Consider the following 20,758-nt stretch of genomic DNA (forward strand, 5'->3'; position numbering starts at 1 on the left):
GTTTTGTAAGATGTTATCATTGAAAGAGTAGTTACACTACCCGGGTATGACATCCGATCGTCATCACAAGTTATAGTTACCCCGCTCTTCCAGCATGATCACATGCAATTATCTTTTTTACAAATGGCTCTTGTACAACCAACAAGGTTGCTTATTTTGAAGCACTCTATATCGGTGTGGTCATCGTCACCTTTTTTCTCTATTTTCCAAGACTGCTACATATACACGTAGGTTTTCTATCTCACTTGGGATTGTGGATACGCTGTTGTGACATGAAGGCACGTGGTTAACGAAATATACAACAATAAAGATTTTCCAACATCACTTTTTGTTCCTCTCCTTCCGTACGCACACCCACCCACTTTTATATCATATTCGTCGTATGACCTTTTATCACTGCACAGCATCATGAAGGACGACGACACAACAACAAACGACAACCTTGATACCCGTCTTTATTCAACATCACAAAGTGTGCAAAGTTTCCTGGACAAGCTCAATCGCGGCTCACCCATCAATCTCGAATTCCTCACCAAGCCCATTGCGAATGCGACAGTGTGTCGTGTTCAAGCGATTGAATCCTTCTATGCCAAATCACGCGTGATACGGTTTCTTGTACGTAAAGGGGTACCGCCTATGCTGCTGTTCCTTGGTCTAAGTGCAGGTGGAGTTGCTGCTATTCGGCGGTTTTACAAGGAACAAACGTATCTTGCCCTGAACCTCCTCGGTGTGGTGTACCCTGCTTGGCGGTGCTGGCAACTTGTCAAGGAGATCCAACCCGAACATGATAGACAAGATGAATACAAGGCATGGCTTACTTATTGGATGTTGTATGGATCCATGCAAGGTAAGTAAAGAAAAAAGAGGCGTTGCTATGATACAACAACAAGAAGGCATTAACATGATGGTGATGATCTCTTGTAGTTTTGGATGCATGGGCTAAACCACTCACACAAAAATGGCCCAACTACAACTTGTACAAATTGATCATTCTATACTGGGCCCAGAATCCATATTCGAAAGGTGCAGCGGTGCTATGCCAACACGTATTGCAAAAACCCATTTATGACGATGATGAGAAAGAAGAATCGGATAAACGACAACAACATGATTACTACGACTACAACAACGACTATCAATCCTCATCTCCTCCTGTTTATACAATCCCTGGTGGTGCTACTGTGGATGATTGTGCATCCTCATCCTCATCCTCTGCAACTTCCTCCTCGTCTTTTGATCATCCTCCTTCTCCAGAAGAAATGACCCTCACCATCGAAACTCCTCATCATCATCATCAAAGCATTCTCGATGGCTATACACCCACCCTTCAGGAGAGTGACCGTGCATCATCACACAAGGTAAAGAAGATGGGAAGTGTGAGAGAAAAAGATACACACACGTCCGAGAACTTGTCCTGCAGCATGCTGCATTGCATAACACACAGCGCTGACTTTATTTTCTGTGCAGGGTTTCTCCATAGACGATGATGAAGCAGCAACCCCATCTTGGTGAGATGAATTCACAAACCCCGTGATCCCGACTACTCAACAACATCAACAACATCTCACACAACCGCCCCCTTCTTTCCTTTAAACAACACTATCGTCACATCTACTACTACCACCATCATCATCCCCATTCCCAATCAGTCATTCCAACATTGATGTATATGTTTTCTTTATAGTATATCCACAAGTGTTTTTATCAATTATATACATATTACAAACAACGAAATTGTGTGTGCGTGTGTGTATGGTACAGTGTGTGTGTGTCAAAGATGCCAAATGGGTATGTAAAATGGGTGATTGAAAGAGGAGGAGGTATCGTTGTCCTTAGCAAGTTGCACATAAAAAGGTGCGTTCTTCTTCTGCCATGGATGTGGGACGACCATAGTTGGTAGAAAGACGTGTGAAGAAACGAGGACCATTGGTACCCAATTGTGTATCAATACGTAAAGGACGTGTAGGACGACGAGTAGAACGATCGTATTCGGATGGGCTATGCGTATAGCGTACGGTATCGACGCCACTAAAGCGAACTGATTTCTTGTTCTTTTTAGCAGCAGCTGCTGTGGTTGTTGTTGTGGCAGTGGTAGAGGGAGCACGTAAAGCAAAGACAACGCGTCGGTTGGCAGCCATAAAGTAAGAAGCTTGAAAGAACATGTTGTTGTTGTAGTAGTGGTAGTGTGTTGAATAAATGTGACAGGTCTCGATGAGTGAAGGGGAAAAAAGTTGGATCAACGATCGTTGTTTATATACCCACCGGTTATCATGCAAGGTGAGATCGCCTGGTGTTCTTTTCTCAGTTTCTTGCTTTTCTACAGAACAACCCTAACTTCTTGGCATGCCCCAAAAAGGATTATCTGCACACATTTACTTGATATTTGCTCCCCCCCCTCTCTCTTGAAAAAGTCTCCCCCACTCTTCATCCCCCCAAATCTTTCACTCAGTCTTCCCCTTAACATGAGTTCTTGGCAAGCGTGTCATTCACAAAACGCTCTTGTTGCTGCTGTTTCAGTGGCGTGATTGCTGCTGCACTGTGATTGCCCATTCAAACAACCAACAGCAAAACATCCGAGCTTGTTCAACACCGACATCACACAACAGGTTGGCTCTTCTGCCGATAATTCCATGCATATCTTGACTTTCTCACTAACGTTGGAAAATTTACTCCCCCACCATTTGATTATCTTTCCTATGGCCTTATCTCATCCAACCCCCCGATCCAAGTAGAATGGTGTGATGTTTTTGTTGTTTATTGTAAAAGCTTTAGAGTTTATTAATTGACATTCATTAGTGGTCGTAGTAATATAGGGTAGTAGTAATATCAAAGAGAAAGCGTGTGTGTGTGTAAATCATTTGCTTTGTTTCTCATCAGGAGGCATCACCATGTTGTTGTTGGCAATGATTGTATTAGCATGGTTATTGCTGCCAGTTGATGAGCAACATGTAGTAGTGGATGATGATGATGATAATAGGGGGCAAGGGAAATTAGTACAAGAGGAATGGATGGTGGTGGTGGTGATGGCCTGATGGTCCGCCAATGATGTTGCATGTTGATCAAGGTGGGCTGATGATGACAATGGAATAGTTTGTTGTTGGTGAATTTGCAGAGTGGCCTCATCCGGCACCGTTTCCAGGAATGCTTTCCATACAGCCTCTGGCATTCTTGACTGTTGTTGTTGTTTTTGCTGCTCATGATCATTCGATTTTACCAAAGCTCCATAGTTGAGAAACATGAAATCCAAAGAGAGGGATTGTAACCCTGCCTCGTCGACTTGCATTGCTTTTTCACAAATGGCCCCACAATGCTCAAGGGTCATATGGTCCCGATACAGCCGTTCGCAACATAATTTCTTCAGCCGAGGTAATTTGTACCGATGAGCCGCCATGAGCAAGTTGATTAATACAAGTGGATCCTGGTTGTCTTTATCCAGCTGGTCGGTATACAGGTACCGGATCAGGGGCATCACCGTGCCATGTGCTTCCGGTAATACAATACGATCATCATCCATCAACATGGTCCTGGCATGTGGCCAACGCGTACACAAAATCACTTTGTGGACATGGATCTCATCGCCTGTGGAAGGTACCACCACACAATCTGATAACTCGGGATATTGTAAAAGGTGACCAAACGCATGGCCAAGATGCTCTGAGGCTGAATACTCAAAGATGTCATACAATCCCAATTGCTCGGCGTTAATGACCCATGCATCTCTGTTGTTTTCCATACACACACACATGTATCAGTGGTTGCATATTGTGCTACCTATACACAATCAATGTACCTGAAATGATCGTATCCTTGGGGCCGAAATGGATCCGTGTTGCCTAGAAACAGCAAATGATGATGATTCAATAACGACGTCTCCTCTTCATTATCGGCCGTTGTAATCATGGTAAAGTAATTCCATCCACCCATGCTAAAATGTGGACTACCGCAAACTTGCCGTTGCCATACTAAAGTATCCAAATCCAACATCCACAATGCATAGCCTCCAGCATGGGCTTGATCCACTTGATGAAGCGTCGTCGTCGTCGTCGTCGTCGTATTCGTAGTAATAGGTTGTTGTTGTTGTTGTAATGGGAGTCGTGGTGAGTCCAAGTATCGACCAAAGACAAGTAATTTGCCACACACAGCTTCGCAGAAATGTTGACTTTTGAGAAGCATCATGCTGTTGTTTGTGTTGGCTGCATGACCACTGAGAACCAAATGAGGCGTATAGGTTGTTGCATGCATCAAGTTGACCATATAAAGGTCCGATACAGTGTTGCCATGCTCGTCTTTGCCGCCAAAAATGTACATCTTGTGACCTACCAATGTACTCGAATGGTTGTAGCGTGGTGGTACTTTGTCATATTGCATCCATGTCCATGATTTGAGATCCAATACATTCAATTCATCCAATACATAGGTGCCTTTTTTTGGGAATCGTCATCGTTAGTATTGATGGATCGTCGTGGTGGTGAGAAAAAAAAAAAGAGGCAGATAGGGGAAAAGGGGGGGGGGTTGATCAACCCAAACATACATGTGGCTTTCCTAGCAAAACCGCCATACACGAAAAGTTTGTCTTGAAACACAGTTGCACTATGCAGATAACGAGGAACGACACTACCATGGACCTCGGGCTGGTACCATGTATTCTTTTCAATATCATAGACGTGGATGTCGTTGCAATACTCGGCTCGTTCATCGCATCCACCTAATCATCATCATTGAATATGAAGAAGGGAATGGATTCAATCATAAAAGATACGCACCAAAGATAAGGATGCAATTATCATTCCAAAGGTTGGCCGTGTGACCATAACGTTTACATGGCTTGGTACCTTGGACATCCTGGTAGATGTTGTGTGTGTGTGCAAGATTGGGTCATTATTGCTTCTTTGTTTGTTTGATGATTGCATATAATTACGTGAATAGTTCTCCATTGCATGTCGCATAAATCGAGTGTGTGTAATTCGCTCGATGTGTTTCCACCACCACCAAAAACATAAAGTCGATGTTTGACTTTGATAAAGGCGGGTCTCCAAAGGCCAACCAAGTTATTGCCTGTTGTACGAATTGGTTGTTCAACTGGTTGATCGACGAGTGTCATGGATCGATTGCTGCTTTATGTGTATTACAAGGAAAAAGAGAAAAGGCGTATGATGACCTTGTACAAAGGTGTGTGTGATGAGTGTAAATGGGCAAAAAAGGAGAGTTGGGAGTGGGGTAATTGGAGTGTGAACTATTCAATATGCCCTCTTGGGATGAACAAAGACAGCTATAAATTTCCGTGCATTGGGATTGATATTGCTCCGAAGACAGAGGGAGAGAGAGACAACAAGGTAAAAGATGCCGACTTGTAAAAAAGCTGTCAAACAAGATATGGATGATGGGTGCCTGCCAGATTTGTTTGCTTGCAAGTGCTCTTTTGTCGTTGTTGTATGGCTGCCAAATGCTGGATTTCAAGTTTGCTGAACACGGACCATCCTCTTCCCCTCTTCCTCCTCAAGTCAACAAGCAACCACCGACCATGGGAGACCAACTTGCAGACATGGATATTGGTACATCGTGATTCGAATCAGCACCCTCTCTTGATGCAGCTATTTCCAATTGTTGACATGCGTTAGACATGCTCGATACTACGCAGGACACCACTGCCGTTACAGACGCTGAATTGGCAGCCCTTGAACAAGAACTTGCACAACACGATGCTCCTCCTCCTCCTCCTCCTTCCGATCCCAATCCAACCGGCACAACAGTGGAATCCACCTCGAACGAACCTCAATCAGACGTCGATTCTACTCATCGTCCAGAAGCCATCTTGCTCCAAGGCGTTGATGAGATGAAGACAAGGGATATTCGTGTCTACTGTCAGGATTTACCTTTGGATAAGATTGAATGGATCAATGATACTTCTTGTAAGTGTGTGCGTGTGTGTGTTGGGTAGGTGATGATGAGGTATTCATTTCTATTACACACTAGGTAATCTCGTATTTGCCAATGAAGAAGTAGCCAAGGAGGCAGCTGAGGCGTTGCTCGTCAATGATGTGAATGATCCACTTTCCACCACTGTCTTACGCAAAGCCAAACCATTCACGGATCCCAAAAGCGAAAGGACGCATGATTTGCACATCCGTATGGCCACCAAGGAAGATGTCAAGGAAAAAGGATCACGAGATCGCAGTCGATTTTACTTGTTGTATGGCGAAGGCACTCACGATTTCGATGAATTCGATGCGTATGAAAAGGCCAGAGATAGGGCGAACAACAAACAAGAAGGTCATGAGGATGGTGATGGTGGTGATGATGGCGGCAGCAATGGGCAACAGGGTGACATTCTAAGTCGACTTGGTGCGCGAAGGGAACGCAAGATGCGATCTGATTCACAAGCAGCAGGAAAAAGTGTATTTGAACGATTGGGCAAACGAGATGAATCACGCCCTTCACGACGCCCAAGAGATCATCATCGACGACGTTCATTATCGCCACGTGCACGACCTTCACCACGACAAGAAGATGACACCCCAAAGGAATTACCCGAGAGCTTAAAAGGAAGATTAGGACCCAAACGATCATGATTACATTCCATTAAACATTGTCTTTTATTCATTTAATGATTGGGGAAGGTGTATGTAAAATGAGAGTATAGGATCCATATAATGCTTTTATTGTGGATGTGTGTGGTAGTAAAATATGAGATTGCTGTATGCTGATGACTCGCTAGCGCAATTAAATACAACCTTGATTTTCATGTTGAGAAAGTATGTATGTATGCGATACCTGTCATAATACTGGTAATGGGATCGAGTACAAGATCAGGGTCACAAAATGCTTGGTCACAATCAACGCTTCGCATGACGCATGATGCGGCCTTTTCTGGTACGTATGACGATCAATGCTTTACCACACCTTACAGCGTTCTTTGTTTCCATCTCGCTCAATCGAAGGCGTTGCAAGAATGGCTGGTGCCCACGCTTTAAGAAAGTTCCAATGATTTCTGTGTTCTCGCTTTCCCATTGTTACTAGGCAAGTGTCCCTTCTCTTTCCATTGTTGCTAGGCAACGAATCGCCATGACAACTCTCTTTTTATTGACTTTGCTTGTACATAGAATCTGTCCAAAGGGATCGGCTTTCAGAAAGATCGACGCCATTGATAAGAAGGGCATGATGCTTGTTCTTGTTGGATAGAGTGCTGTTGCCAAGGTAAGTGACAGCATACATACCTTTTATACATGACAGTGCCCAGCGGCACCCTCCGAGAAACACCCAAGTGGATCCGCAAGCTTAAGTTTGCCTCTGCCAGGGAGTGGGAAGTAGGAAGGCCATTTTGATCTTAATTGATCGGTGACCTTTCCTGCGTCTTGATCATGTTGCTTTCTTTTTTTTATAGGCTCTCTACATCTAAAGCATTGAGTCTTGGGTTCGAGTTGTTCTTGCCTTCCATTTTTTGGGTGGATCTTGCTCGTGTCCTGATTCTCATTTTCGGTATGTTTGGACTAGAAGCTTCGCATTGTAAAGACATGCTTGTGCTCACCAAGGTGTTTAGCTCTACTCTTCTGTCACGTTATCGCCTTCATTCTTTCCGATCGTGTATGGCGTTCTATGGATCGATGGACTCTTATCACCTGCTGCACGTACGTATCACGTACCTTCTTGTTTTAGAAACCCAAAGCAAACGTCTTTAAGGATGAAGCTGGTCAAAGGAATGTAGATGATTATGGACGAATTCGATCAACCTGGACATTTCTATTGTCGAGAGTCATGAATAAATCAACATTGCATAGTATTAACTTTCATCACACACATACACTTGTTTTTGACTTGCGTTGGAAATGGGGAGTTCCTTCAACGCTGGATGATGATGATGCATGATCCAGCCTTTTTCAGCAAATATGACGTATGCTCACAGGATCACAAAATTAGCAGCTGTACCGAGTCATATCTTAAGCACGATCATGCTATGTATGCGATATCATTGATATGACCCCATGAATGATATGATGACGCTTTTGATGCAAGCTCGTGTCATTGTTATCTTGGATCGGAAATGAATGATGCTGCTGCTGAGTAGTGCACCATTTCTGTTTTGAGAACTGTGTCCGACAAGAGTGTGCACAGAGGCCACTACTACTACTTTTAGACCCAGTGGTCCATGAACACAACAATAATGATGCGTTTACACCATAAACATCAACCTTGATCAAAACAACGTCTCATGTGAAAACCAATGATGCTTGTTAAAGATATGTAAAATGCAAGGGGGAAAAAGATGCTTCTATTAAAATGCTTTTGAATATGCCGGTCTAAATGAGATGGGACGATGCTACAAATAATTAACATGCAAGCGAAGAATCAGGGCCAATAGCTACTAAATGATGTTCATTTCTTCTTGCCATCGTCGTCTCCCAATAGCTCACGATTCCGAGTTAATATCTTCAAGAGTTCTTGTTGTTCTTTGGCCATTTGTGCGATGGAATCTTTAAGGCCTTCTTGTTCCAAATACTCGGATTGCAAACGATTCAACAGCATCTTCGAAGTATCGAGGACTTGCTTGAGCTCATCATGAGTGAGGCGTGCTTTAACACGGTTGGGTATATAATCGGGATGGAATGCATTGTTCGAAGGAGTCGTCAGTGGTGACGAAGCTGGGGTAACAATGTGCTCATGAGTTGGTAATGGTGATGTGGTAGGTTGTTGCTGTGGCTGTCCTGAAAGTGGGGTAGGTGGCATGCTTGCCAATACGGATGCACAACGAATAGCTGTGTGTAGAGGTTGTTTCAAAAGAACGGTGATGGTGGAAGTGGACAAGCAAGAAAGCGACATTGTTTAGATGAAATAAAGAAAAGGGAAGGGGTAAAAAGAGAGCAAGTAGCAAAGGAAAGGATGTTAAAGAAAGGAGAGGATACATCCGGAAGGCTCCGCTTTTCTTTAAATACACTACAAGAAGCGGGGTTGGTAGGTCATGCTTCCAAGACAAGCCCCACTCCAACGTCATTGGTACCTGCCCGATTCAAACCTGAAACTGGTTGATGTAACGGGTAAATAGATTTGACTGGCCAATGTTTTGTGAAGCAAATGAGAATCATTGTTTGTTCCTTATTTCTTGTCAAAAGCAATCATCCGCTAATTATGTGCTACTGCTACAACAAACGACTTTTTGGCTGATCTGCTATAATAACTACTACTAATTGTTCGAATCGTATCTGTCCTTTTCCCCGTTACGGTCGCCACGGTCATTACGATCACCACCACGGTCACGACGTTCCCTTCTAGGACGATCATAGTAATTGTCACCACCGCCGCCGCCACCACCACCACCACGACGAGGAGAGGCTTCTCGATCATCACGACGACGATAATCCCGGTCTCTGTCACGGCGATCATAATCCTTGCCTCTGCATAAACAACTTTTTACAAAGTCAGCTTCATGTATTGCCAATCAACCATCATACAAACTTACCAAGATTGAGTCAAATAGGAAATAAAATGAGAGAACGAGAACGGCAGGGACGGCAAATGGATATAAAGAAAAAAAGAAGTGGAATTCCTTGTGTCAGAGGTGTCTGTGCATGTGCGTATGTGTTTTGTCCCAGCGTGTGTATGCAATGTTTTTCCCAATAGATAAAGGGGTAAAGGGGACTTCTTCCACGGCTCTCATATCACAAGCGTCGGCAAAAGACGGCTGATGGTTGACATTGCAGGGTGCGGTATGTGTGCTTTTTTCCACTCTCATTTCCCTCTCAAACAGTAATGGACCGAAGCGGATGATGGTAGTACCTTCTGCTATCGCGCCCATAATCACGACGAGGGGATCTTCCACGGCCATTGTTGCGATAACGTCCATCACGTGGTTTCTCACGGCAATCCTTGGCCCAATGACCTATATTAACACACATGTCAATGAGATATTAAGAGTCCTATCCTTATCACAACTTACCTTCACGACCACAGTTGAAGCATTCATTCTCGTTGGGACGTTTTCCACCATTTCGAGCCCATTCCACCACAAGTTCCTTGACGCATACGTGTCAACATGTAATAACAGAAACCATTGTTACTTTACACTCTAATGCTTTACCTTTCCGTTGACTTGATTCATAGCATCCTCAGCATCACGTTTATCCTCAAACTCAATAAAGCCGAAATCTGAAAAAGAGAGTAAGAGATACATCCTTATCCGTGGTAAAGCAAGGGAATGATATAGTGTGATACTTTACCGGTCTTGAGATCCAAGCGAGTAATCTTGCCGTACTTGTTAAAGATGCCTTCGAGCTCACGCTGGACATTTCAAAGATGGAGAGATATCAGATTCATATGCGCCTTCTCCTTTACATCATTTCAGCCGAAACGGAAGCGTGTAATTGCTGACATACAGTGCTCATCGATTTCGGAATGCGGCCAATAAAGAGTGCCATGGTTGTCGTTATAGATCCAAGCAGAGATGAGAAGAAAGAAGGAAATAAAAGCTGGAGGAGAAGGAGGAGCGTATGGTGTGTGTGTGTGAACAGCCCCGTCGTCGCCATTAATTTGATTGGTTGCACATAATGCAGCCACGAACTCCTTTTAACACTGCTACTTGCTGGCCCCTGCTTTCTTCAACATCGAACACCCCCTTTTTTATCCATAGCATTGGTTTATCAACTAGTACAAACCTTTTTGGGGTGAGCAACAACGGTGTATAAGTATTGGGTTAGAGACGTTAGTATCATCACCTTCATTTTATGCAGCCGTATACAGCTCCGCAACGCTTTGATCATGCCAGACAACCTCTTCGCATAATACTCGCTCAAACCAATAACGGTGGACAAGACTCGAGAAACAAAACGACGCTCGCTACGTCATTGTCATTTATTAAAAGGAGCGATGTGCTGAGTAAATGCACCATTCCTTTACATCATTAGGAAACCGTTGCTATGAGAGCTGTAGTAGCCCGTGCTACCTAATCCTGTAGATGCATCTCGGGGGGTTAGCTACATTAAATTGAGTGTATGAATGTGCAACATCAAGGAAGTTGAATAGGCTTTATTATCATATTGAAAGACCCAATACCATAATGGCAACCATGATAATAGCAAAAGTAGGAGACAATGAATGCTAAAGATTGTTACCCATATTCGTACTTGAACCATTCACAAAGGGTCCATCCACCATGACACTCACTTCAGATTGGGCTTTGAATGTGCCAGGAATCAAAGGCAGATAAGAAATGTGTGAATCAAAACATCGTGTTTATATATGCATGATGGTGGATATGGCTGTGATCACAAACAAAAGAAAGGAGCAATGAGAACCTCGTTGGGATTGGTGATAGATGGGTAGCTTGTTGGGAAACTTTCAGTAGTAAGTATACGGATGAGAAAGGTTTAACCAATGTAATGCGACGAAAGGGAAAAAGCCTCTCTATAAGATGTTGTAAATGATCCAATCCCGTGACCCGACCTTCGAATTCCTGTTCCCACTTTCAATCCAATCGTCACCAAACCAAAAACCAAGTCTGCGATCGACATCTTGCACATGTGAGCTGGCAATACGATCGCCTAAGTTTGTAGTAGGCCCTGCTGTGTGGCTTCACTTGAGTACCCCAATACCATCCATGGCTATAAAACACATTTCATCAATGCCATTTCATCCATCATCATCCTAAGCCGTATCCATATGGTATGACCCATCGTTCTTGCTGATGACGCGACAGTAATGCATGCATCCATCCATAACCATTTGCAAATCCAATATGGTGGTTGACAAGAGCCATGTAATCGCTTCCTTTTCCATCCGGCTGTTGGCCAACACCTTGCTTGATCACTTTTCATTGTCACTTAATCGGGCGAGGATTGCTTGTATTGCTTGATGGCTCAGATGGTATCACTCAAACTGAACATCATGTTGCCAAGGGAACCAACCCAGACACTATACCCAATTCCTTCCATCCAATGCACCAATGCTATATAAAGATCCACATCGATAGGAATCCAGTTGTATTGAAGAAGGTTGCTACACGTAAATAAAGCTGCTTCTATACAATAGCTATATGCTGCTACGTTTGGTCGTGGCAGAGAAGCGTGTGTCGCTGTAGAGTATCAAGGTTGTGAACGTTGTATGAGACAATGGAGTGAAGACATCACTGATAGCAGCCGATGGAATGAACGATGTTACGCTTGATAGTGGAAGAGGAGTGTATATGAGAAGGTGCATTGTCAATGGAATGCGCGTGTTGTAGGGGGTGCACACGCCATGGACTTGCCATTCAGTCAAAGGCAATCAGATCAAGACAATCGTAGGACTGACATGATGAGTTGAAGCAGGACAATCGTTTGCAGGTGGTAGTTGTAGTTGAATGCACCAACAGTTGAGAATGGGAGGAAGAGACAAGAAGCTGTGGGAGTGGAAGGAGTGGAAATTGATAGATCGGACACCTCTTGTATAAATGCATGAACACTGTACATCCAAACCTTGATATTAGGATTTCCCATCTCAAACCTGAAACTATCACACAGAATGCTCTTGTACATGCTGATCACGTTGGTCTAAAAAAGATCCCATGTTTCATTTGAAAATTTGGAGTGGTAGGGTGCAATGTGGGTTTACTATGTAAATCGAAAATGGAGGACCGCGCCGATTCATGATTTACCGACATAGTATGTATTACCTTGGGATTCCCCATTTCGAACTTGAAACTTTGTCAGAAGGTTCGCTGTAACATGCTGATCATCTTCATTCAATTAAAAAACGCAGGCTTCATTGTGAAGATTTAAAATGCGGGGGTGCCCAAATGGTGGATGACGGGCAATAAAGAGTGAACGGCCCACCGCCCCGAAGTTGCCCACTTCCAACTTGAAAATTGGTCAGGATGGTGCTCCGAGCATGCTGTTCAACTTTTTTCTAATAAAAACTTCATGCTTCATTTGAAAATTTGGAATGGGAGCGTCCAATTGTTGAAAAGACGGAGACATTCGCAGGGTCTGTCTTTCAAGAATTTTCATGTTTGCTGTTCCAGCGTAGCTCAGTCAAATCGCCTCGGATTAAGAAACTTGAATGATGGGAATGATGGGCTGGAGCAGGAGAATCGTTCACATGTCATAGAATGAACAACAGTGCCGATTGTAAGGAAATGGCTGTTTGCTGCCAATCATAGACATTGTATATAGTATCATACATTGGCCATTCCAATCATGCAAAATGGCTGGGTTACACAAACACGCCCCTGTGCACCTTTTGCTCTATCAGGGTCAAGCTAATTCACAATGAACAAATACCACTCTTCATATAGCATCACGCTTACAAACATAAAGGTGCCTGTATCTCCAAACTTTACAATGAAACGCGAGGTTTTGAATAGAGCAATGTGCTCGGCTTGGCCAACTGCACCTTGTGTGAAAGTTTCACGTTCAATGTCGCAAACAGCTCAAAAAATAATTTTTTTTCGCCGTCGTCGAAAAAGTTTCAAGAGGTCGACCCCCGGATCCAGTTTGGCTGGTAGCGACATTGCGAAATCTGGGATTGGCAAGCTTGATCGTGAAACTGGCACCCAAGGTGCAGTTGGCTAAGCCGAGCACGTTGCTCTAATAAAAACCCCACGTTTCATTGTAAAGTTCGGAGATACAGGCACCTTTATGTTTGTTAGCGTGATGCTATATGAGAAGTGGTCTTTGTTCATTGCCAAGTAGGTGGACCTTGGAGAGCCAAAGATGCAGAAGGACCTCTTTGGGTAACTCAGCTAAAAAGTCAGGACTTTAGGGACAATGCATGAAAGGTACGCAACCCTCACTTTTATGTCATACATTGGCAGCTAACGGCCACTCTTATCCAATCATCATTGTTGCGAGATCCACTGCATGGGAACGATGCCCCTGCTCTAGACATTCATTTCCATGATTAAAGTAGGTTGATCCGAGCTGATTTGGTTGAGTTACGCTCACACAAGATTACATCGGTTGAGCTACATCGAGCGTGCTCTATGTCCAGAGTGATGTAATCTCTCTTTGACCGCAGCTCAGTCAAATCAGCTCGGATCAACCTACTTTAATCATGGAAATGAATGTCTAGAGCAGGGGCATCGTTCCCATGCAGTGGATCTCGCAACAATGATGATTGGATAAGAGTGGCCGTTAGCTGCCAATGTATGACATAAAAGTGAGGGTTGCGTACCTTTCATGCATTGTCCCTAAAGTCCTGACTTTTTAGCTGAGTTACCCAAAGAGGTCCTTCTGCATCTTTGGCTCTCCAAGGTCCACCTACTTGGCAATGAACAAAGAGCACTCTTCATATAGCATCACGCTTACAAACATAAAGGTGCCTGTATCTCCAAACTTTACAATGAAACGTGGGGTTTTTATTAGAGCAATGGGCTCGGCTTGGCCAACTGCACCTTGTGTGAAAGTTTCATGTTCAATGTCGCAACTAGCCCAAAAAATATTTTTTTGGTCGTCGTCGTCGAAGAGGTCGACCACCAGATCCAGTTTGGCTGGTAGCGACATTGCGAAATCTGGGATCGCCCACGATGAACTTCATACTTTGACACAAGATTCCTTTGACCCCGACGAGCACGTTGATCTATTAAAGAGCCCACGTTTGATTGTAAAGTTTGGAGATACAGGCACCTTTATGTTTTACATATGCTGTAAGGGTGATGCTATATGAGAAGTGGTCTTTGTTTAATGTAAAGTGGCTAGACCTTGGAGAGCCAAAGATGCAGAAAGACCTCTTGTGTAACTGAGCTAAAAAAAGTCAGGCCCTCAGGGAGGATGCATGACAGGTACGCAACCCTCATTTTCAGGTCATACATTGGCAGCCAACAGCCACTTTTTCCGATCAGCATTGTTGCGAAATCCGCTGCATGGGAATGATGCGCCTGCTGCAGAGACTTATTTCCATGATTCAAGTACATTGTACCATCACAGCTCACTCTCTCTTTAAGATAACGAAGTAAGCTTAAAATGAGCATCATCACTCTTGCATGTAGCACCTTTACAATACAAGCGGTCTAGAACACCCACCCCAACTACCTTTCGACGATCAGCTTTTGAACCAGGAAGCTTTAATGAATGTAGTAATAATGTTGCGACAAAAGAATAAAAGCATCTCGATACGATGATGTATGTAAATGATCTAATCTTCCATCTCTTACTTCAAGCTTCCATTCCCCCTTAATCCACCAACCAACCAATGACCCGCATCTTGAATACATAAGCTGATACATAGTACGATACCCTTCTAAATATTATGTCGAATCCAAATTCATTTAATGTAAAAGTCTCTAAGAGTAGTACATAGTAGGGTGGGTGTCTATCAAGCAAACATGACAAAGGAACAGTATTGCAAATTGAATGGGATACGGGTGAATCACATAGAAGTAATAGGGATAATCGTGCCTTTGTATTCTTGTTTGCTGTTGTCATAATCATCCTTCATCCACGATTGCAAACTAGCTGCTGCATTGATGGCATCGCGTGCTCCAATATCATCCACGACTGTACAACACCTTCTGGCAAAGATAAAAGCCCTTTCCTCAATCCACCACCATCCTCAGGCGTATCCACATCAAACGATCCAACGTTTCTGCTGACGACATGCCAAGTAACCAAAGCGACATTTCAGGATTTCCCATCACCGCATTTGATTGCATCCATCCATCATCACAACCATTGCAAGTCCATCATGTTGGCTGAAAGAGCCAAGGGATCGCTGCTGGTGTGCTTCCTTCTCCATTCGGGTGTTGGTATCTCTTTCTTGATCATTTCCTGTCGCAGCTCAACCAGGTGAAGATTCCTTGTATTGCGGTGTAGTACTTGAGAGCTGATATGGTATCATGGAAACTGAACATCGCATTGCACACTTCATTAAATGATAATCATTCTTAGTCACCATCTCTCAATCAATATCCTTATCCATCCTCTTTCATACCTTAATAATGGGTGGATCACAATACAAAGTATCTTGTGGTAACGTGCTGTTTGATAATGACGTGTGTAATGATGCATGAAAAGATGGTAAACGACAATCATAATAATCCATGAGCTGCCAGAGGTACCAACATCCAACATATTCAATCGACCATAAAGGCAATGTAAGATAGCAAGCACAGTAGTTGTTTTACTTGTCAACATACCCGGAGCAAAAGTGTAAAGACTTGTTGGGACCTCTCCTTGTGCTACAACCATGGAATGAATACACACCACGCCTCCTTTTGGATTATAAACGAGAGAACAGCAAACTACACGTAGACTTTAGTATCTCAACGTCCAACTTGAATAATAAAGAAATGCAGCGATTTGAACGTACGTGTTGTATTACTGGAAGCCTGAGTCATGGGTAGATCGCACGCGTGCTTGCTGTTCAATGTCTGTAACTGGAAAGTGTCGCCATGGACCACCTGCTCGCCCAATTGACGCTGCACATTGAAAGGAGTGCCAGCTGTTAATGTGTTGTAGTTTGTAAATGGAGACAAGCTTATCTTGCATTGTGAAGAGGGAGAGGGAAAGAAGGGGGTTTTTTTTTCCTTTCGTGGCCATCCCGCTTGCTGTTGTTAATATGCACCTCGGCAATAGCCTATACACTTGGGTCAATAAAAACGACCATTACGCGAGATTCCCTTGTAATTAAGCTTTACATCATTTTACTATGGCTGGGTTGGCGTCAATTAGGTCCGTGCACATCAATGCAACCATCATAGAGCTCCTCTTACCAAACATAGAAGAACGTAATATGGAATGGATAGCTTTTACATGGTAGGATGCTGTTTTTTACGTATCTTCTCCAATCCAAGCATCATTGCGACGCGTGTATGTAACCACCAAGTACAATTCACTCGGCTCTTCCTCTTGCCTATAATGCTGTCGACACCATTAGCTAGCAGAAAGCAGCTCCATCACGCTTACAGGATGGGTGATGCGGTTGTGTGGAGATTGAAAAAGAGCTGGAGGTGGAAGAAAAAAAGGCCGAACTCCGAAGCCTTTGGGCGAATGAAATCATCGAATTCCACGTGATGAAAGCAGTGGTTTGCCCTAAATCTGAAGAGAATGACACCCATTCACTTTTTTTCTCAAAAAAACCTACATTTATATGATTGTAGTAAAATTTACGATCAAAATGATATAAAAAACGTTGGAATCGGGCGTAGCTTCATGTACAACGGTGGGGAAAAGTGTGAAAATGGAGAGACCCACAAGTTGACAATGGGGGTCCCTAAAACCATTATATAAGTAGATCGATTCCTAGGGTAAATGAGCACCTAGGCAAGTCTCCATCGCGGAGGGTGATTGGAGATGTAAGCCCTTTGAAAAAAGAAATGACCTCCTGTCCCTCCCAGAAAGGTCTCCTGAAGATGCGGGCAGTTGGTGCTACCGCTAGGGGTGGGGATGGTGAGACAAACCTTCACGTTGGTCATCCCTGTGAGTACATGACGGAAGTCATCGAAACCAATTGTCTCTTCCTTTTTTGGCCTTTTTTCTTGGATCACGTTACACATAATCGCGGGTTCGATTCCCACTCCCTGCACATGTTCCACACACTTTTTCTTTACTTTTGCATCACTTTCGTTACTCCTTTGATCCCCACACCCCACTTCTTTTTCTTTTCTTAGCATTTACAACCTTTACAACGCTTACTTCATTTCTATTATCTATACACAACAACTATCGTCGTATTATAACTAGAAAAGTAATTGCAAAGAATAAAAGACAACCAGCAACAGAGTTTATTTGAAGCATTGTATGCTATTCTTTTCTTTCAGCTTATCATCTGGGTCATTCATTGTGTCGGGAGTGCCATTAATATCATGCACATCGTCAAGAGCAACGTCGTCTGCCCCACACCCAAGTATACGCACGTTATCCTTTTTTCTTTTCCACTCGCTCTGATCCCAACCATGTCTCCATTTGCCGAAACGATCTTGCTAATGAGTGAGCTGGAACACCACCAAGAGTATCGACAATACACGAGGTTTACGATGTAAAAGCTGCTTGGGCCATGCAAAAGTTCAACTGTGATATAGTAAGAGGGAAAACTCGAGCATGATGTGAACGACAATAATGGATGGTGGTGGTGGTTACGTTCTTTTCTTGTGATAGTGTCGATGGTGAAGAGAATGGGCCGGGAGGTGATGGTCTATTTGGAGCGACTTTTTGGTTTTCTTGCTGGAGCTGTTGAGTTGGTTGAAACAGTGCCATGGTGGCTCGTCGCATATGATTATCCATTCCAAAAGCGCTCTCCACATGCTCCATAGATGACTTTGCATTCCAAACGACTTTTAAAATGGACCCCACTTGATCGATGAATCTCTCGGGACAAGTTGGATACATCCAGCCATCTCAATATCCTCAGGCCTTTTTGTGGAAGCCGTTGTATATCATCACCACCATGTAGCCTGTAGTATACTATGCCACTTTGCAGTTGAATTTAGGGAGATAGATACATCAAAATGAATATGAGTATATGGTTCATTCAGCATAGGATGAGGTTTTACCTTAATAACGAGCCAAATTACAATGACAATGAAAGAAGGATAACAATGAAACGCTAAAGATCATCATGGGCATTAATACATGGATCGCTTTCAGAATAAGACCATCCACCCTGATACTCACACCAATTTGGGCTTTGAAGGTGCAAAGAAATAAAGGTAGCTATGATGGAAGAAAGAGATGTACTGGGAGCAATATAGGAAGGGCGACAACGTCTTCCATGTGCGTGGTGGGCGTGCGTCTTATCTGCGATCACAAAGTGTGATAAGATGCTTGTTGGGATTGGTAATAGGTTGATAGATTAATGAGGTATCTTCACAAAGAGCCTTGGTGTGATTGATTATCCATGCATATACAAATCCGGATCTGTTGCAATATCCATAATCGATCATGCTATCACGAAATCGCTGGCTGTGTTCAAATTTCACAAAAGATGTTGTTTGTGTGAGTGGTCGTTTCAAAGAGTTGGAAGCCGTTGGCATCTTCATTGATAAACGCTTTTTTTATTGGAAAAGCAGGGGCCAATCATCTCTGTAAAGCATATGTAGTCCTCTATCTTCGTCTCCGACTTCAATGACACGCAAGTTTTGCTTCATGATTTCTTCCAGGATAACATCTTGTACCCGATGATAGGCGAAAAGATGGGCGATGATCCAAAAACTTGCATCCATGAATGGTGGTTGTTGAAAGAGATGAGTCCACAGATCGCCAACATTATCAGGATCCAAACACATACACAGTGCAGGGAATAGGGCGCGACAGAACGAAAACGATGTTGTGGAATAGTGCCGTAAGAATAAAGCGAGGATTGTCATCGATGCGTATAATGACGTCTTGATTGTATCATCTAGGATGTGGTCTACGTCTTCCTTTTGGGGCTGCTACTGCTTGATCCTGCGGCCATTGATATCGTATCCAGCGCCATCATCATAATCTTCGGTGTAATTCGCATCCACGTATCTGGGTCAATGGTGAAATTGACATACTCTTCGATAGGAGTGAATCCAAGCAACTGACTCTGGTCAACAAACATTTGGAGAATAGGAACAACACGATCAATCCAGTAATGAACGTTGCCATGGGGATGATATGAAGGCTGCCATCATTATTGTCACGAGCTTTAACTCTTCAGGCTGGGTGTATGCTGTCACTTGAGCGTTGCAGAGGACGACATGGGCGTGTGCACGCGATGGACTTCTAATCCGTCAGCACCTTTCAGGGCAAGACACTTGTAGTATTGACGTGATGGGCTGAAGTAGGGCATTCGTTCATGAGTGGTGGATGTCTTTGAATTGAGCAAGCGTCGTGAATGGGAGGGTGGCAATGTGGGAAGAGAGACCATAAACTGGCAGTGGAAGAAGAGCTGGGAATTTTGACTGGATCATTGCCCCTGTGTATATTGTGTAGATGAGCAAATGATGATCATCACTCACTCAAATCAAATATTCACCCTTCACTTATACAGCACATCGGTTTACATTCATGGCAAGTGCGCTGTAAAGCATTCTTTCCGATTGTGGAAAAGGAGGACAGGAGAGGAGAGAAAGAGAGAAAAGAAAGAAACCGTTTCTGCCAGATGACATGTTTGCTGTATCCTCAAACTATCATGAGCACATATTAATGCCCTTTTTTTCCGGTATTCACCGAGCACACTCATCCTCCTGATCAAAAGTAAATGGGTGCTGCTATTGCTGTTGTGCACATTAAGGACATTTCAAAGAGTGTGTGGATTGTCGCATAGCAAATGTGGAAATACATACGTCTCCTCTCGTTTTATGCATGATGCAGCAAATGACCGTTCTTTTTAATGTTAAACGCCTTTTCGTAACTTATAATCAAGACACACATGTCGCTACCCCTGATTCTAATGACGATCCTCTGGTGCATGTGTGTGTGTGTGTATCATAAACCAAGGGAACGGGTCCTGTTATTGTTGTCGGTGGTGGGATGCTGTTCATCCATGAGACCGGTGATCCATGCGCTGTGTACACAAAAGAGTGATACAAACATTGACGTGTGTAGGTGCAAGCATGAATAGGTCAAATCATCTCGCATGGAGTGGCGCGCACACACCTATCACTCATACACACTCACACTCACACTCACCCACTCACTCACATACATACATATACACCTTCGACCCCTTCCTTGACCGTGACCATGCCCCCCTTCTCTGTATTTTTTTGCAGTTGAATCGTTCTTCTATTTTAAATACATCTTGAAGCCTCTTTCTGCTTGTTTTCTCTTTCCCCCTCCTTCCTCTTCCATTTTTAATAATCAATTGTGCAGGCACAAAGAGAAGCAATACA

At 43.5% G+C, this 20,758-nt stretch overlaps 6 protein-coding genes across 6 annotated transcripts; 2 read left to right on the forward strand and 4 right to left on the reverse strand.

Moving 5' to 3' along the window:
* Positions 1-408: 408 nt before the first annotated feature.
* On the forward strand, positions 409-1,512 carry O0I10_002440 (uncharacterized protein; the record flags this gene model as incomplete). Its single annotated transcript, XM_058482522.1, has 3 exons — positions 409-847; positions 925-1,358; positions 1,468-1,512. 3 exons carry the CDS (start codon positions 409-411, stop codon positions 1,510-1,512), a joined length of 918 nt encoding a protein of 305 aa, XP_058346546.1.
* A 320-nt stretch (positions 1,513-1,832) lies between these two features.
* On the reverse strand, positions 1,833-2,162 carry O0I10_002441 (uncharacterized protein; the record flags this gene model as incomplete). Its single annotated transcript, XM_058482523.1, has 1 exon — positions 1,833-2,162. The coding sequence occupies one exon, from the start codon at positions 2,160-2,162 to the stop codon at positions 1,833-1,835; it is 330 nt and encodes a 109-aa protein (XP_058346547.1).
* A 692-nt stretch (positions 2,163-2,854) lies between these two features.
* Positions 2,855-5,101, reverse strand: O0I10_002442 (uncharacterized protein; the record flags this gene model as incomplete). Its single annotated transcript, XM_058482524.1, has 5 exons — positions 2,855-3,719; positions 3,791-4,421; positions 4,532-4,705; positions 4,764-4,842; positions 4,919-5,101. 5 exons carry the CDS (start codon positions 5,099-5,101, stop codon positions 2,855-2,857), a joined length of 1,932 nt encoding a protein of 643 aa, XP_058346548.1.
* A 342-nt stretch (positions 5,102-5,443) lies between these two features.
* Positions 5,444-6,569, forward strand: O0I10_002443 (uncharacterized protein; the record flags this gene model as incomplete). The annotated part of the gene is made up of 3 exons (XM_058482525.1): positions 5,444-5,552; positions 5,619-5,909; positions 5,974-6,569. 3 exons carry the CDS (start codon positions 5,444-5,446, stop codon positions 6,567-6,569), a joined length of 996 nt encoding a protein of 331 aa, XP_058346549.1.
* A 1,801-nt stretch (positions 6,570-8,370) lies between these two features.
* On the reverse strand, positions 8,371-8,814 carry O0I10_002444 (uncharacterized protein; the record flags this gene model as incomplete). The annotated part of the gene is made up of 1 exon (XM_058482526.1): positions 8,371-8,814. One exon carries the CDS (start codon positions 8,812-8,814, stop codon positions 8,371-8,373), a length of 444 nt encoding a protein of 147 aa, XP_058346550.1.
* Positions 8,815-9,175: 361 nt separating this feature from the next.
* O0I10_002445 (uncharacterized protein) lies at positions 9,176-10,406 on the reverse strand (the record flags this gene model as incomplete). Its single annotated transcript, XM_058482527.1, has 6 exons — positions 9,176-9,386; positions 9,769-9,871; positions 9,929-10,004; positions 10,070-10,137; positions 10,209-10,269; positions 10,365-10,406. 6 exons carry the CDS (start codon positions 10,404-10,406, stop codon positions 9,176-9,178), a joined length of 561 nt encoding a protein of 186 aa, XP_058346551.1.
* Between the last annotated feature and the right edge of the window lie 10,352 nt (positions 10,407-20,758).

The sequence above is a fragment of the Lichtheimia ornata genome (assembly GCF_029851405.1).
Source record: "Lichtheimia ornata isolate CBS 291.66 chromosome Unknown scaffold00007, whole genome shotgun sequence".
NCBI classification, from domain to species: Eukaryota; Fungi; Mucoromycota; class Mucoromycetes; order Mucorales; family Lichtheimiaceae; genus Lichtheimia; species Lichtheimia ornata.